At 45.3% G+C, this 18,956-nt stretch overlaps 1 protein-coding gene across 1 annotated transcript; it reads right to left on the minus strand.

Moving 5' to 3' along the window:
* Positions 1-13,724: 13,724 nt before the first annotated feature.
* LOC144507872 (ATP-sensitive inward rectifier potassium channel 8-like) lies at positions 13,725-18,673 on the minus strand. The gene is made up of 2 exons (XM_078235305.1): positions 18,347-18,673; positions 13,725-18,300 (listed from the first exon to the last, which is right to left on the minus strand). The coding sequence occupies exon 2, from the start codon at positions 17,755-17,757 to the stop codon at positions 16,525-16,527; it is 1,233 nt and encodes a 410-aa protein (XP_078091431.1). The 5' UTR covers positions 17,758-18,300; positions 18,347-18,673; the 3' UTR covers positions 13,725-16,524.
* Positions 18,674-18,956: the final 283 nt, after the last annotated feature.

Raw genomic sequence — 18,956 nt, forward strand, 5'->3', positions numbered from 1 at the left:
TAGCACAGTGGTTAGCAGCGCTGCCTCATAGCACCAGGGATCCAGGTCCAATTCCCCGTTGGGTCACTGTCTGTGCGTAGTCACTTGTATATAACACTTGTATATAATGCTTAATCACTTGTATATAACATTCATCTCTGTAAATAAACTCTCACTAAGTGCACCCTTTCTATGGCTCCTTGTTCTGAGGAGCTGTGTTCCTGTAGTCCCGACCTGAAATCTGGATTCCCGCACCAGAGAAAGGCAGGGTGCTCGGTCCAGGGCCCTTTCCAGGTGCTCTGTGCAAGGTTCCCAGCACATTGGTGACGTCCCGTCACAGTGACTGAATACATCAGCCATTCCTGGTTCTCGTAGGGAATAAGGACACATTCCCACAGTGCACAGGGTTGGTGTCACTCATTCCAGTCATTGTCAGTGTGTGTTCTCCGCACCTATCGAGCTGTGTCTGACCCCCAATCACATCTGCTTCCGCCTCCGGTGACACTGAACCTCAAGCGTCACGAAGGATGATGTACAATCAGGAGAGGTGAAACTTTCCCTGCTGCATCACTGTGATATGATCCTAGTCATTGAGAACAAGCGAGCTGCCTTCAGCCAGACAGGAGTCACACATCCACAGAGGCTATGTCAGCCTAAATCCTCTTCAATCTGGAGTAACTGAATTTTTAACTGTGTACTAAGTCATAGTTATTCCTGAACGACCTCTCTGGGCCTGAAATATTAATTTCACAAGTGTAGCATTTTGTTCGTTTGTAAGAAAGTTTAAATGTTGCAGATTTTTAAAGAATAAAAGAGTGAGTTTTGTCATTTCAGCTTCCCCCTTAGGCAAGGGCAAAGTCTCAGATGACCATAGGCAGCTGTCCCCTTTGAGAGGGAGAGCTGACTGGTGGTGATTTAACCTGAGAATTACCACACTTCAGGCAAGGTTGAGAAGATGGGACCTTCATGAATCACCTCAGCCGGGTACAGGAATTGAACCCACACTATTAGCATCACGCTGCATCATGAACCAGTTGTCCAGCCAGCTGAGCTAACCAGCCTTCGCATTTTATCTCATTTCATGCACATCTTTATTTTACTTTGTGTACAACGATTTAAATTTTGCTAAGTTGGGAATGTTTAAAAGAAATTGGTTGACCAGTCTTCCTGCTATCTCCCCCGTTCTCTGACATCACAGAGCCTTTGGGAGAAGGTATCAAATTCGACTTGATTGCAGAAACAAGAGCATCCGTGACCTAGAACCCTCTGACGTTTTGTGGGCAGCTTTTTGGAGGTGAACGATAAATGCTGATTCTTCACTGCTGACCATTCAATCTGGAGCAATACCTTTCACCTCCTGAAAGTTACTACCATTGGGGATTTGAACAGATCACCACATTGTGCCAAAAATGCATCTGACTTTTATAGAATGCTTGTTCTAATTGGGAGAACATGTCGAAGTCTTTCATTATTCAAATTAACATTTAACACCATTACTTTACCTGGATACGTGACTATTAAATTCGTACCATTATCATAGAACCATAGAGTTATAGAGGTTTACAGCATGGAAACAGACCCTTTGGCCCAACTTGTCAATGCCGCACTTTTTTTTAACCACTAAGCTAGTCCCAATTGCCCACATTTGGCCCATATCCCTCTATACCCATCTTACCCATGTAACTGTCTAAATGCTTTTTAAAAGACAAAATTGTAACTGCCTCTACTACTACCTCTGGCAGCTTGTTCCAAACACTCACCACCCGCTATGTGAAAAAATTGCCCCTCTGGACCCTTTTGTATCTCTCCCCTCTCACCTTAAACCTATACCCTCTAGCTTTAGACAGACCTACCTTTGTTGACTATCTAGCTTATCTATGCCCCTCATTATTTTATAGACCGCTATATGATCACTCTTAAATCTCCTACACTTCAGGGAAGAAAATCCCAGTCTATTCAGTCTGTCCTTATAATTCAAACCATCAAGTCCCAGTAGCATTCTAGTAAATCTTTTCTGCACTCTTTCTAGTTTAATAATATCCTTTCTATAATAGGGTGAAGAGAACTGTACACCGTATTCCAAGTGTGGCCTTACCAATGTCTTGCACAACTTCAACAAGACGTTCCAACTCCTGTATTCAATGTTCTGACCAATGAAACCAAGCATGCCGAATGCCTTCTTCACCACTCTGTCCACCTGTCACTCCACTGTCAAGGAGCTATGAACATGTACCCCTCGATCTCTTTGTTCTGTAACTCTCCCCAGCGCCCTACCATTAGCTGAGTAAGTCCTGCTCTGGTTCAATCTACCAAAATGCATCACCTCGCATTTATCTAAATTAAACTCCATCTGCCATTCATCAGCCCACTGGCCCAATTGATCAAGATCCCATTGCAATCCTAGATAACCTTCTTCACTGTCCACCATGCCAACAATCTTGACATCATCTGCAAACTTACTAACCATGCCTCCTAAATTCTCATCCAAATCATTAATATAAATGACAAATAATAATTAATCATAGAATCATAGGGTGTAGCGAACGGGACTCAGACCAAGCAGAGATCCATTGATCTCGGATGGGATTTTCCAGCCTTGGGGAAAGGGCAGCTGGAAAATCCCGCTCATACAATCCCTACAGTGCAGAAAGAGGCCATTCGGCCCATCACGCCTGTACCGACAACAATCCCACCCAGGTCCTATCCCTGAACCCCACGTATTTACCCTCCTGATCTCCCTAACAGAAAAGGGCAATTTAGAATGGCCAATCCACCTAACTTGCACATCTTTGGAATGTGGGAGGAAACCAGAGAGCCCCGTTGACAATACATTGACAATTCTAACAGATAGCTCTTTCAAAGGCACAATTCTATAATCATCAATATTTTAAAATAAGAATTAGAAGCCATTTTCTTTCACATGGTTACAGGGCATAGAATCCCTACAGAGCAGCAGGAGCCATTCGGCCCATCGGGCCTGCACTGACAACAATCCCATCCAGATCCTATCTCTGTAACCTCACGTATTTACTCTGCTCGTCTCCCTGACACTAAAAGGCAATTTAATATGGCCAATCCACATAACCTGCACATTTTTGGAATGTGGGAGGAAACCGGAGCACCCAGAGGGGCCCCATGCAGACACGGGGAGAACGTATAAACTCCACACAGTCGCCCAAAGCTGGAATCAAATCCAGGTCCCTGGTGCTGTGTGCCACTGTGCTGCCCTTCATCTCTCAACTGGTTTTGGCCAACTGTACAGCCTTGACATTTACTACCAAGAGGAAATATAATTTTTCCCAAAAGCAATTCAGCATTAATTGCCCTCAGACTAAGGTTATCAACACCGAGTCTACTGAAATGAAAACCTAGTACTTTCTGTAACGAGTTGATGATCCTGAAAGGCATTTTGATAGCGTGCAGTATGCTAAAAATATGATCCATTTTACTTCAAATTAAGGTCAACATGTTACCATAGGATCAAACTGGGCTTGTCTGTAATTGCTGTATAAAAGAACATGGCATCCCATTCCTTTCCATTGTGCACTGTGTCTTTATGAGGAACATAAACCTCGCTTCAAAGTAAACTGGAGCAGCACACCCAAAAAAGGCAAACTCCAGTGGCAGTCTTGGAGATGTCAGTGCTACACATAACACAGAGATTAAAAAATATAAAATACAGTACACAGTTCAAACACGGTTACAAGATGTACTTTCAGTTAGCCTGAGGCAAATCTGACCACTGTGTGATGCAGCAAAAATGACAAACCGCTGAGACTTGTAAATTGCCCCTGTAAAATAAAAGTGTGATACAAGTTGGACACTTCAATTCCTCTATTAAGCTTGTCAGGCAACTATTAACTCTTCCTTCACCTGGCCGGATCCAGTGTTTCTTTTTAAAATTTGACTCCATTCTTAAAGATACAAAGCCAGTGCTCACAGTCGACTGACAGCACCAAGTCCATCTCCTTGCTTGCTCCAAAAACCAAATTCAAATTGTATCCAACTCATAATCCCCACACAAGATGCATACAAGATCCAAGCTGACCTGATCTTGGGCTTGAACTGAGCCAAAAGACTGAGAACTATTTATATATTCCAACTCTGGTCACATCTGTCCCACTGGATTCCAATTATCTTTTATTTGCAGTTGTGGGAAGAATAGCCACATGGATCATAATATTGCTACAGGAGGCCATTCAGCCCATCGAATCTGCACCAACCCTCCGACAGAGCATCTTACCCAGGACCTATCCCCGTAACACCACGTATTTACCATGGCTAATTCCCCGAACCTACACATGTTGGTACACTAATTTAGCATGGCCGGTCCACCGAACCTGCACATCACCCTTAGATTGAGCTACGTTATTGGCTCTTGGCTCACGGGAACAAAGGAACATCTTGTCCTCTGGAGTCTGTTTCATATTTAATGCAATCATAGTTACTCTGTGATATAATTCCAAATGCCTGCCTCAGTCCCATATCCCTCAATACCTTTAGATCATAAAATCCTACAGTGCAGAAGGAGGCCATTCGACCATTGTGTCTGCACCAGCCACAATCCCACCCAGTCCCTATTCCCATACATTTACCCTAGCTAGTCCCACAACACTAAGGGGCAATTTAGCATGGCCAATCCATCTAACACACAAATCTTTGGAGTGTGGGAGGAAGCCGGAGCATCTGGAGGAAACCCATGCAGACACGGGGAGAATGTGCAAACTCCACACAGACAGTGACCCAAGCTGGGAATCAAACCTCGGTCCCTGCCACTGTGAGGCAGCAGGGCTAACAAATGTGCTCTGGCTTTGATCAAAATCAATCGATTGATTGCAAATGAACAATCAATCTGGCATCAATTGCCATTTGTCAAAGAGAAGTGAAAACTTTTACCATCACCCCTTAACCTTTAAATTCCAAGGAATATAACCCCAGTATGTTAATTTTATCTTTACAGTTTAATCTTTAGAGTCCAGTTAAAATCCAAGGAAATTAGTGCAGTATTCCATCCAAGGCCAATATAGCTTTCCCAAGGTGTGGTCCCCAACAGTACTCCAGCAATGGTATCACTCAGTAGTAACACCCTTGCCTCTGATTCAGAAAATCAAGGGATCAAGTCCCACTCCAGAGACATGAACCCATTAATCCAGGCTAACCTTGCAGGAGAGTACTGAGGCAGTGTTGCACTGTTGGAAGCGTTGTCTTTTAGAAGAGGGGGTGGCATTAAACAAGGCCCCATCTGTCCTGTCAAATGATTATAAAAGACTCCATAGCAGGGATGTCTTTCCTCATGGCTTGGGCAATATTCATCCCTCAACCCATGTCACTATAATAGATTATCTTATTTCTGTCCGAGAGTTGATTGTGCATGAAGCTTCCCTCAGAGTCACTGGGACTCTGTTCCATGGAGACCAGTGGAGGCTAAGTCATTGATAGGATTGCCAACTGTGACTTAATGTATCCCTCACATCACATGACTTGCCCCCAGTCAGCCAACACATCCTCACTTGTAACACACTGCCTTCCTACACACTAGCGGACGTGATGGCCTAATGGTATTATCGCTAGACCATTAATCCAGAAACTCAGCTAATATTCTGGGGAACTGCGTTCAAATCCCACCACGGCAGCTAGTGGAATTTGAATTCAATAAAAAATATCTGGAACGAAGAATCTATTAGATGACCACGAAACCATTGTCGACTGTCGGAAAAAGCCATCTGGTTCACTAATATCCTTTCGGGAAGGAAATCTGCCGTCCTTACCTGGTCTGGCTGACATATGACTCCAGAGCTACAGAAATGTGGTTGATTCTTAGCTGTCCTCGGGCACCTAATATTGGGCAATAAATGCTGGCCCAGCCAGTGGCATCCATGTCCCATTAATGAATAAAAAATAAATTGAAAAGCAACAGACTCACAACCCAATTAGATGACTGTCCCCCTTTTAAAATACTTTTTATATCTAATAAAGAGAGAAATGCCCAAAGAAAATGACCAAAACAAATATTTTTTAATGTTCCAATGAATATTCTCTTGCGTTGCACACAGCAGTGTCCTGGAGGTTCATCTTCAATGGCTGGAAACCGCAGTCATGATGTGGAGATGCCGGCGTTGGACTGGGGTAAACACAGTAAGAAGTTTAACAACACCAGGTTAAAGTCCAACAGGTTTATTTGGTAGCAAAAGCCACACAAGCTTTCGGAGCCCCAAGCCCCTTCTTCAGGTGAGCCACTCACCTGAAGAAGGGGCTTGGGGCTCCGAAAGCTTGTGTGGCTTTTGCTACCAAATAAACCTATTGGACTTTAACCTGGTGTTGTTAAACTTCTTACTGTGGAAACTGCAGGCCAGACATGGAGTGTTGGCAACCCTAGTCATTGATTGCGTACAAGGTTGAGTTAGACAGGTTTTTGACCTAAAAGGGAATCAAGGGTTAGCAGGTGAGAAAAATGAAGTTAAGGCCACAATCACACCGGCCATGAGCTTATTGAATGGCCAAGCAAGTTCAATCGGCTGAATGGCCTACTCTTGCTACCACTCCTCATGATCTTATGAAGTGGCTGATGTGTTTCCCATATTATGACTACACTTGAAAAGAATTGCGTAGTCTGCGTGGGTTTCCTCTGGGTGCTCCGGTTTCCTCCCACAGTCTAAAGATGTGCGGGTTAGGTTGATTGGCCATGCTAAATTGCCCCTTAGTGTCAGGAGCACTAGCTAGGGTGAATGCATGGGGTTATGGGGATAGGGCCTGGGTGGGTTTGTGGTTGGTGAAGACTTGATTGACTGAATGGCCTCATTCTGCACTGTATGACTATATAATCGCCATTAAAAAAAATTGGCTGGACTTCTTGAGGCAGTCACAGGTATAATATAAAAAAACCCTGTCTTCCTTTTCTCCTATTTGAAATCAGCAGCAATAAATTCAGTGGGGCAGCACCGCGACACTGCTGCCTCACAGCGCCAGGGACCCGGGCTCGATTCCCGGCTTGGGTCACTGTCTGTGCGGAGTCTGCACGTTCTCCCCGTGTCTGCGTGGGTTTCCTTCAGGTGCTCCAGTTTCCTCCTATAGTCCGAAAGACATGCTGGTTAGGTGCCTTGGCCATGTTAAATTCTCCCTCAGTGTACCCAAACAGTGGCAACTAGAGGATTTTCACAGTAACTTCATTGCAGTGTTAATGTAAGCCTACTTGTGACACTAATAAAAATAAATAAATAATAAACAAACAGTGGGGGTGAAATTGGTTGACTTGTAGTGAATCAGCAGCCATTTTTTCTCACCACAGCCAGTCTACATTCTAATGAAGTTCACTGAACAATATTTGGAACTGTTTTTGGAGACATGTTTCCAAGATTCGCTATCACTTCTACCTGTTGTGAAACTAAAGATCTTGGCAATATTTTCCAAATCAATGGAAAATAAAAACTGGGGTGGTGAAAAATCAGCTGCTAATTTGCTATAAGCCCTCCTCCAGTCAAGATCACAAAATAAGATACTTATATAAAACTTTTCACTAACACTTCACGGTGATATAATCATAAAGGTGGCCTCTGAGCCAAAGAAAATCGCTTTGCGGGGGGAGTGGGGTTTGGTTTTCATAGATATTGTCACCGCGGGGGGGATTTCCGGAAGGAATTCCAGAGCATAGAGACTAGATGAAACATATATAGAAACGTACATAGAAAATAGGAGCAGGAGGCCATTTGGCCCTTCTAGCCTGCTCCATCATTCATAATGGAATGATGGCTAATCATCAAATTCAGTACCCTGATCCTGCCTTCCCCCCCCCAAATCTCTTAATCCCTTAAGCCCCAAGAATTACATCTAATTTCTGTTGAAATCAGATGACGTTTTGGCCCTAGGGGCGGCACGGTAGCACAGTGGTTAGCATTGCCGCTTCACAGTGCCAAGGACCCGGGTTCAATTCCCAGATTGGGTCACTGTCTGTGTGGAGCTTGTATGTTGTCTGCGTGGGTTTCCTCCGGATGCTCCGGTTTCCTTCCACATTCTGAAAAACGCACCGGTTAGGTGCATTGACCCAAACAGGCGTCAGTCTGTGAAGACTAGGGGAATTTCACAGTAACTTCATTGCAATGTTAATGTAAGCCTTACTTGTGACTAATAAATAAACTTTAACCTTAATTAATTTCTGTGGTAGTGATTTCCACACATTCACCACTTTCTGGATGAAGAAATTTCTCCTCATCTCAGTTCTAAAAGATTTGCCCCTTAACCTCAAACAATGACCCCCTAATTCTGTATTCCCCCGCCATCATTCTTTCTGAATCTACCCTGTCTAACCCCGTTAGAATTTTATAAGTTTCTATGAGATTCCCTCTCAATCTTCTAAACTCCATGAATATAATCCTAACCGACTTAGTCTCTCCTCATATGACAGTCCTACCATCCCAGGAATCAGCTTGGTAAACCTTTGCTGCATCCCCTACAAGTACATCTTTCTTCAGATAAGGATACCAAAACTGCACCCAATACTCCTGATGTGGCCTCACCAACATCCGATACAACTGCAGTAAAACATCCCGATTCCTATACTCAAATCCTCTTGCTATGAAGGCCAACATGCCATTTGCCTTCTTTACTGCCTATGACTGAAGGCATAGTCACCGATATTGGGATGAAGAAAATGAGAGATATCAAGTAACCTTGATCGAGGATCTGAGGGGGCTGGAAGAGGTTTAGACTCTATCTTCCTTTAGGACACATAGGTGAGAACTTTCATCGAATAAAACAAATGTTATTAACAAAACCTCATTATTAAAAATAAATTCTGCAAACTTGTTTTCTGAAGATGTTTATTTTAAACAATCCACAGTAATTATTTTTTTCCCTGTTTAATACTACCAGCATGAATGGGAGGCGATAGCCTAGTGGTATTATCATTAGTTTATTAATGCAGAAACTCAGCTAATGTTCTGGGGACCTGGGTTCGAATCCTGCCACGGCTGATGGTGGAATTTGAATTCAATGAAAAATGTTTGGAATTAAGAATCTACTGATGACCATGAAACCATTGTCAATTGTCGGAAAAACCCATCTGGTTCACTAATGTCCTTTAGGGAAGGAAATCTGCCATCCTTATCTGGTCTGGCCTACAAGTGACTCCAGGGCCACAGCAATGTGGTTGACTCTTAACTGTCCTTGGGCACGAGGGATGGGAAATAAATTCTGTTAAGCCAGCGACACCCATGTCCCACAAATGAAGAAAAATAAGCCAAGAATTTGTTTTTAGATTAATGCGCCTTGTGCTATACTTATAAGAAACTCAAACTAAACGCAGCCCCATTCATGCTTACTTGAACACAAATGCATACTTTGGCTCACCAGTATCTAACTTCTGCCACATTTCCAAAGTTACAAAACAGCTGCCACGCAATTCGGATTTTGCCAGATCTGCTAAACATCCATGTTAAGATTTAAGAAATTGACTTTGCGCCACTTCCGCTATTTCTCATGAGTCTGATATTACCACCTTCTCCCTGTTTTGAGGTTTTTATGCTAGGTATTTCCTTGAGGTTCAGCCATTCTTATAAACTGGCCTTGATGTCCCTTATGTGCTGGCGTGCAGCTCTTTCAGTCCAATATTTAGATAGATAATAGCATAAAGCAGGAATCCTAAAGGCGAAAGCTAACAGCTTAAACTACTCTCTGGAAAATCACACATATCACCACATTAATTCTACTGTCTTTATGAAACATGGGCTGAATGAACACACCACCAAGGTGAGACGCAGATTTTGAACCAATGAGTGCTTTATTTACATAAAATACATCAACAAAGGTACAGAGTTTTCATAATGAGGATATACTCCTGGGTATGCAAGAACAATAAATGTACAACTCACTTTGTCTCGAAAAATGGGGAGCAATTTTAACTGGCAAGATGTGTGGGACAGGCGTGGCTGAGGGGAATTCCCGCACCACGCTGGGATCTCAGAGTGAAGCTGACATCATTTCAACTTCTGGGCCTAAATTTTAAATAATCCAAGAAAGTCTGCCATCTGGAACTGGTGGAGAAAAAAAAATTGGGTTGGGAGCTTGAAGGCGCTGGGATCCTAGGGGACTGGCCCAGGAATAAAATCCGAGGTAGACAGTGGCTTTGGAAGCTGAACACAGCAAAGATAAGACAAGCTTGTGAAGCCAAGGCAGAAACACCACTGCTGCTCCCAATCAATTCTTGGAAACTATCCTTGATCTATTCTCTCCACTTTGCAGATTCCTACTGGGGTCCCACTATGGGTTGGCTCTATGTGGACCTGCCAAACCCAGAATCTAAAATACTGCTGTGGCATTGATTAATGTAGTGTGTCCTTGACTATTTGAAGCAAAGTGGATAGCTATTTGCTCGGAGAAGATTGCCCTCCTGTGCTGGAATTAAGCAAAATAAAGATGGTAGAGATTGCAACAAGGCCCAAAGCACCTCTCCATCGTCTTAACCTCATCCCCCAACCCTTGCCAGCCACAACGTCCTGTTGGGTAGATTGGATTTAAGCTGATCGGCTCCATGACAGAATACCATTGATTTAAGCTCCATCTTTTAACATATTGCTGTACGCATTGACCTACGGACAATCTCTGCATGTTGTTAGCAACAATCCATGAGGTGACCCCTGGGGTGGGATTTTATGGCCTTGCTAGTCCCAAAACCGTAAAATCCCACCTGAGGTCAATGGCCCTTCCCATGTTCCACCCCTCTCTCGCTTTGATTCCCGTGGCGGGCGGGCCAGTAAAATACCAGCCCCTAAGTCAGTGACAACGAACGAAGAAAAGTGCAGCTCAGAAACAGATCCTTTGGCTCTCCAAGCCCATGCCAATCGTGATGCCCTAATGAAACTAAAAAAAACCTTCTGCCCTTTCTCTGTCCCAGTCACTCCATCCCTATTCATTTACCCATCCAGATGCCTCCTAAATGTTGCTAATGCGCCAGTTTCCACTACCTCCAATGGCAGCGCGTCCCACCCCACCACTCTCCGTGTGAAAAGCTTCCTCTGTCCATCTCCCTTAAACTGTCCCCTTCTCACCTTGAAGCTCTGCCCCCTTGTGGTGTCTCTGGCCACTGAACGCCCAATGCCACAGGAGTCCAGCCAATTAAAAACTGTTACTTTCCCAGAAAGAACAGCAATGTAGTTGCTGATCAAAGTGACTACTGCACATTAGGGGATGGACTTTGAACTGTAAATAGAAAACATGTCTCTCGTGATGTAATTCAGTCAGAATAGCTATTCTTCAATGAGGAGTAATTTCTGCTAAAAGGAAACCTAAGAGGCTTTCAATGAATGTATAGAGAAATGCAACATCACGTGAATCAGCAAAATTCAATGTATATTTGCGCTGAACCTCACAAAAAATGAGTTCCGCCTATTAAATTACTAAAGAATGCCATTACATAGCAATCCACATCCAAAATAGCTTGAAGTGAAGTTTATGCAGTCTCCAAGGCATCGGAAATGCTTGGATTGGTGAAACAGAAATCATTTCAACTCCAATAAATGCTGTACCAGGCACTAGTTAGACTGCACCTAGAGCGGGGCAACATGGTGGCACAGTGGTTGGCACTGCTGCCTCACAGCGCTAGGGACCCAGGTTCGATTCCTGGCTTGGGTCACTATCTGTGTGGAGTTTGCACGTTCTCCCGGTGTCCGCGTGGGTTTCCTCCGAGTGCTCCGGTTTCCTCCCACACTTCAAAGATGTGCGGGTTAGGTTGATTGGCAGTGCTAACTTGACCCTAATCTCAGGGGGATTAGCAGGGTAAATATGTGGGGTTACGGGGATAGGGTGGGATTGTTGGCGGTGCAGTCTCGATGGGCCGAACGGCCTCCTTCTGTACTGTCGGGATTCTATGATGCCACGGCTTAACTGCTTGGGACCCATATGCTGCTGAAACCATTACCCTCCTGGAGAATATTCAACACCAGGCAGCTTGTTCCATTAGAAACAATAGCTTGCACGATACCAATGTCTCCCAAATGGTCACCTTGCTCGGCCTCCGGAAGTGAAGAAAGACCCACAGGTTGACATACCTCTATAAACATTTGAATGGACAATTAGATATTCCTGAGGCAGTATATCAAGCCCTAAAGTGACCATGCTTGAAGAGGTGAAAGCCAACAGCTTCAACTGTTTACACCCCAACGTATTTCCTTTGCTAACTCCTTTTCTTCAAGAACAATTAAGGACTGGAACAACCTTTCGCAAATCTTAATCTCCACGCCTCCTCAGACTCATTTAAGGAAAATCTATTGAACTTTTCCGATTCACATGACCGTCGACTGCTCTCATTGTGCACCTCCTGTGAATAATCCCTAGTGGAAAACTATGGAGGGAAACCTTACCAAGTACCAGTACTGAATATCACTTGTTAATTAACCCCTTGAACTTACAATCATTCTCATCTTCATCATCTCATACAAGAATGCAGTGTGAGGTTGGTATCTCTGGAACTGAGCATTTGTGATCTACAGTCCGACCCTCTTCCTGGAGAATCTTGAGTGGCACTGATTTAAGTCTTTTACATGCCTTTACCACTTCTGCAGAACTCTAAGATTAAATATGCAAAACAGGCAAAATCACACATTTTCCATCATTGTACAAAAACTATTGGTGGTAATTTTTTCCTCGCTCCAGCCAATGAGGTCGATGGGATGAAAATTGGCTGGGTTCAAACAATGGGCGGGCGATTTCCTCTGTCAACTGCCAAGGTGAAGATTGCATCCTTTAAGTTTTAAATGAACAGCAGAGAGCTGAAAATGAATTAGTGTTAGGGTCGAGATATTGAAGAATGTTTCGTGTAGGGGCAGCACAGTGGCACAAGGGACAGCACAGTGGTTAGCACTGCTACCTTACAATGCCAGGGACCCGGGTTCAATTCCCGGCTTGGATCACTGTCTGTGCGGCGTCTGCACGTTCTCCCCGTGTCTATGTGGGTTTCTTCTGGGTGCTCCGGTTTCCTCTCACAGTCCGAAAGATGTGCTGGTTAGGTGCATTGGCCATGCTAAATTGCCCCTCAGTGTACTCGAACAGGTGCTGGAGTGTGGTGACTAGGGGACTTTCACATTAACCTCATTGCAGTGTTAATGTTAGCCTACTTGTGACACTAATAAATGAACTTAAACTTGGAAAAAACTTAAAACTTGTCATGTAAAACCACCTTAGTGTCAATTTGTCAAATTAAACACAGCTGAAGTGAAATCACTGGCTCACCATGTTCAAAGGTCAAGAAAAGGAGGGAAAAAAACTATCTCACGACTTTAGAATATCCCAAAGCACCTTACAACTAATGAAGCACTGTTTTAACATAGGAAAATCAGCAGCAAATTTTTACATAGCAAGATCCCCACAAACTGAATTGAAATGATAAATGGGCAATCTGTATTAGGTGCTGGTCGAGGGAACAATCATTGGCCAGAATGCTGGGATCTTGTTTGATCTTTGTTATCGGGGATCAAATCTTGCCTCACCTGATCAATTCTTTCCAGTCCAAAGAAAATGTGCAATTAACCCTGTTCTGCTAAGTTCAAATATAATCCAAGTGTTAAACTTGCAGTACTTTACCCACTTTGTCCATCTGCATTCTATCAATGTGTGTGCAATTACATTCTAGATAACACTTACTACAGCTTTCCAAATGGTTAAATATTTTCAACATTAGTTGATTGGGATTTAATAATCTCATGCAAATGGATCGTATGATAAGATGTGCAAAATAAATTGTTCATCAGACAAGTAAATAAATGCTAAGTATGGATCATTTCCTTTAATTTTCATTGACAAGGATCCAATAATGTTCTATAACACTGACAATGATTTATATAGTGCCTTTACCATAATGGAAAATCCCGAGGCACATCAGATGATTGGCTACAAAACAAAATTTGATGCTGAGCCATAAAGAAACAACATCAGAGTATTGGAATGAAAGCTTGATAAAATGTAGGTATTAAAGAAATCTTAAAGGAAAGAAAGAGAGGCGGAGAGGTTTAAAGAGGGAATTCCAAAGCGTAAGACCTTGGCAGCTGAAGGGTCAGCAACAAATGGGGGACTAACTAAAACCAGGGATCCTTCGGAGGCCAGAATTAGAGGAGTGCAGATATCTTGGAGGTTGCAGAGCTGGAGGAGATTGCAGAGGTAAGGAGGACTGAGGAGGTGAAGAGACTTAAAAATGAGGATAGAATTTTAAAATCATAGCATTGTTTAACCTGGAGTCCATGTTGATTAGTGAGCGTAAGGTGATTGGTGAATGGGACTTGGTGCAAGTTAGGACACGGGCAGCAGAGTTTTGGACGACCTCAAATTTACAGGAGAGGAAAATGTGGGAAGCTGGCCAAGGGTACATTAGAATGGTCAAGTGAAGAGGTAACAAAGGCTTGAATGAGGGTTCCAGCAGCAGATGAACTGAGACAGGGACAGCATTAGTGATGGCACAAATATGTAGCTGTTCTCAGGGTCAAATATAACACAAGTTCATTCAGCCTCAGGCAGTCGTCAGTGAAATGGGTGGAGCCAGTGACGAGGGAGCAGAGTTTGTACTGGTAATGACTTTGGTCGTCTCCATATTTAATGCTTACAAAAATAAATACTTGAAAGACTGGCCGACGCTGTGCTTACTTAGGTAATAAGTTCATTTTTCCTTATTAGTTAAGAGGTAAACAGAAAGAAGCAAGAAGATTGGAGAGCAGGAACAGACCAGCTAATCCATGAAGGCTGCTCCATACTCAAGGTGTCTGGAGCATCCATAGTTGAACACCTCCTATGTGCCACTGCCCCTCCTAATTGTCTACCTACACCAAACCCCACCTCCCCTCCACCACTACCACCCCCCACCCCCCTCCCCCCACACACACACACACATACACACATGAACACACACAAATGGGCTGCAATTTTACTGGCTCGCCCATCATGTAAATCGGAGCAGGCAAGGGGCGGAGCATGGGAAGGTCCGTTGACCTCAGGCGAGATTTTATGGTTTTGGGGTGAATAGGGATGTAAAATCCCACCCATGGACACATACACATGCAAATGCATACAAACAAACATATACACATGCATACACATGGACACATACACACATATGCACACACAACTGGACATACACACACATACAAACATGAATACAAATACACACACATGCACACGCACACATACAAACATATACACATGCATGTGCACACATATGCATGCACACATGGACACGCATACACACATATAAACACACATGCACACACAAATGGGTACGCACACACATTCAAACATATGCTCACACACACATACAAACATATACACATGCGCACATATGCACACGTACATGTACACACATGCACACACAAATGAATACGCACACACATTCATTTACATATGCACGCACACACCTACACACACTGGTGCACACACACACACAACCCTGTATACTGAAAGGCCTCGACCGGTGGCCAGTGTGTGTCCCTTCTCCAGGGACACCCAGCTGTGAATATACACACAGTAGAGGGGCAGACAGTCGGGCTGGACAACCAACCTCGATTGCCTGCTGCCTGGACCTGAAGTAGCCTCTTATATATCAGCACACACTTCCTATTGGTCAGCAGTTAAAATGTGAGGATTACGATGTGAAAATTTTAGAGTGGGGAGAGGATTGAATCTCTCACCATTTCTGTTTCTGTTACTAGAATGTAACTCCAGTAGAGGGCCAAACTTACTTTAACTCTTGAACTCCAGGACACATTGAAGCTGGATTGGAGTGATTGCTGTACGTAGACAAGGCAACACAGTCAGCATTTAAACATTTAACTGCTGAGAGAGAAGCTCAGTGAATGCCAGTCACCTCGGAGCACGGAGTGCTCTTCCAGACAAAAGGAGTAAAACCCCACCCAAGGAATCTCTGGCAGAGCTGGAACTTAAACTGCATTCACCATTCTGACCACTGTACTCATGTAACTTAAAGGAGCCCACATAACAGATTCCAATGCTATAGAAATTAAGTGGGTTCATTATAAATAAATGTCTTTGCCCCATCCAGTCTTTGGCAAGTAGCAACCTAAGTAGTTAAGAGATCACTGGAAGATTTTTAATACAATTTTGTGCTAACTTTCAAATTCTACTGCAGTATCTGCTTACGTTATTAGTGCTATAGTCCTTCTGTAATATGGAATGAAGTGAACTAGTGTAAACGGTTTGATGCTACCATCAAAATCCTCTATATTCAATCGACCGAGAAAACCCTTGCTATGTCCGACACCATACAGAATCAATCAATATACCCCAGATAAATAGTTTACATTTTTGAATTAGACCACTAACCTAATGTGTCCACTCCAATTCCAAGAACAAGGAGTTAAATACAGATAAGTGAGGAGCTGAACATTGCATAAAGATGGGTTCTGGATTAAATAATGCTTGGATTTAATTTATATGTAGAGGAAGGCACAATGGTATTTTAGCAGTTTGCATATTCGTCTAAATACCGACCCTCTTTAAAGTTTGTAAGAAAACTCATCTGAGCAAGTTGGTCCTGGCTTTGGAAAAATTGACCTCTCAGTTGTCAGCCGCATCAGGACTGGCCTCAGGGGTGAAGAACTGGACCTTGGGGATGACCAGGGAGGAGGTGCTCCTCCTCATGGAGTTGTTGCGCCTCATGGAGCTGCGCTTCCTCAGGGAGTTCTGGTGGGAAAGTTCGCTCTTCTGCAGGGTCTGGATCAGGATGGAGGGCTTTTCGTCCAGCTCCCGGGCCGAGCAGCGGGGGGTGGCCACCTTGATGCGTTTGCCAAACTTGGAGTAGTCGACCGAGTAGGTGCCATCCTCCTCGGTGACCAGGGGCACGAAGCGGTAACCCCAGAGGATCTCCTCGGAGATGTAGGAGGTGCGGGCCTGGGTGGTGATGCCCGTGGTCTCCACCACCCCCTCCAGGATGACAATAACCTCCAGCTTCTGACTCTGCAGGTCACTGGCCGATATCTCGTAGAGGGGGCTGCGCCTGTCCAGGACGTGGCTGACGGTGAGAGGGGCCACCAGGAAGATGCTGTTGGTGTCGATGGGGTTGTCCACCTGGATGTCGATCTGGTGGATGGGAATGACCTCCCCCTCGGTCGTGCTGCTCCTCTTCACCACCTGCATCCTGACCGAGGCGCTGATGATCATGCTCTTCCTCAGGTCACCCACCCGGAACATGAGGCAGAGTTTGCCGTTCCTCAGGCAGATGACGGCATGGCGGCTGAAGATGAGGGTCTCGGCGCGGCGGTGAGCCTGGGCGGTCTTCATGAAGATGCAACCCAGCATGACGGCGTTGATGATCAGCCCCGAGATGTTCTGCACGATCAGGCCGGTGATGGCTGTGGCGCATTCCTCGGTGATCATCCGGCCCCCGAAGCCAATGGTGACCTGCACCTCGATGGCGAACAGGAAGGCCGAGGTGAAGGAGCGCACCTTGGTCACGCACGGCTGGGAGTCCGGCCTCTGCTGCTGCTCCAGGTCGCCGTGAGCAAAGGCCAGGAGCCACCACATCATGGCAAAGAGCAGCCAGCTGCACAGGAAGGACATGGTGAAGATGAAGAGTGTGTAGCGCCACTTGAGATCCACCAGCGTGGTGAAGACATCCTGCAGGAAGCGGCCCTGTTCTCGGATGTTCTTGTGAGCCGCGTTGCAGGAGCCGTTCTTGGCGATGAAGCGAGCTTGGCGAGGGCGCACCGTGTAGCGGGGCTGCCGCACATTCTCAGCGGCGATCCGAGCCAGCACATATTCCTCTGGGATGATGCTCTTTCTGGCCAGCATGCTGGCAACATAGTCCTGGCACTACCAGGGTGCTGGGGAGTGGGTGTGGGTGGCACACACTCTCTAGGAAGCTTCTCTCCCTGGGCTGGTGCACAGGGTGAAATTGGAGATGACACTTCTGTGGGTTCAATGGGAGCAGGTCACTCCCTTCCCCTGCTGTTGCTGCCCAGGTTAATGGAGGAGTGATACTGCTGCCCCCTCTGTCTTGATGCCCAAGTGTAAGTGAAGCGTGGCACCTCTGCCCAGCTGTCCAGTTGCAGTTAGAACTTGGCACCTCTGTCCCTCTGTGCTGATGTCCAGCTGAAGTCCGAGCCTGTCTCCTTATCCAGATGTCCTGGTGTGAGCCTGGGACCTCTGCCCAGATGTCCAGTTGCAGTCCAAGCCTGGCACTTTTGTCCAGATATCCAGCTGTAGTCCAAGCCTGCCACCTCTATCCAGATGTCCAGCTGCAGCACAAGCCTGGCATCTCTGTTCCGACGTCCAGTTGCAATCCAAACCTGGTACCTTAGTCCAGATGTCCTGATGTCCAGTTGCAACCCAAGGCTGGCACCTCTGTCCAGATGTCCAGATGTCCAGCTATAATCCGAACCTGGCACCTCTGTCCAGACGTCCAGATGTCCAGCTGTAATCCGAGCCTGGCACCTCTGTCCAGATGCGCAGCTCCGAGGCTGGCACTGCTACCTCCTGTGAGAAGCCGGGATGCTGCCAGGAGCCGCTATCCCAGGGCTGAACTGATCCACTTGAGAAGCAAGTTGAGAGAGAGAATCATCGCTGATGGGAATGTCACACATCCACGCTGCAGTCCCGGGCTCTGCCTGTCTGTGTCTGTGTGTGTATGTGTGGGAGGGTCTGTCTCTCTCTGTGTGTTGGGGGGAGGGAGGGGAGGTCTGTCTCTGCTGTGACTCTCTGGCTACTCCACAGACTCAGCCCGTTTTCAATCCGAACCCAGGCTCCAGCTTCCTGACGCAAATGGGAGGAACTTCCCCATTCCCAAAAGACAAAATCCAGAAACATGATGAAAGCTGCGAACATTAACCCTTCCAGATCATTCCCAGCATTTCCCTCCGTTCTGCTCCTTCTTAAAAAGAACAGGCACATTAAACCGGAATCAGTGCCACTCAATCCGGCAGCTCCCTCTCCCAGTGGGTGCTGAGTAATTATCGGACACAAACACAGCTTCCCCACCCTATCCTGCACTG

Source organism: Mustelus asterias, chromosome 19 (assembly GCF_964213995.1).
Source record: "Mustelus asterias chromosome 19, sMusAst1.hap1.1, whole genome shotgun sequence".
Classification (NCBI taxonomy): domain Eukaryota; kingdom Metazoa; phylum Chordata; class Chondrichthyes; order Carcharhiniformes; family Triakidae; genus Mustelus; species Mustelus asterias.

What these genes read in the sequence shown, in the direction of transcription:
- LOC144507872 (XM_078235305.1), bottom strand. Translation starts at nt 17,757, where the DNA reads ATGCTGGCCAGAAAGAGCATCATCCCAGAGGAATATGTGCTGGCTCGG.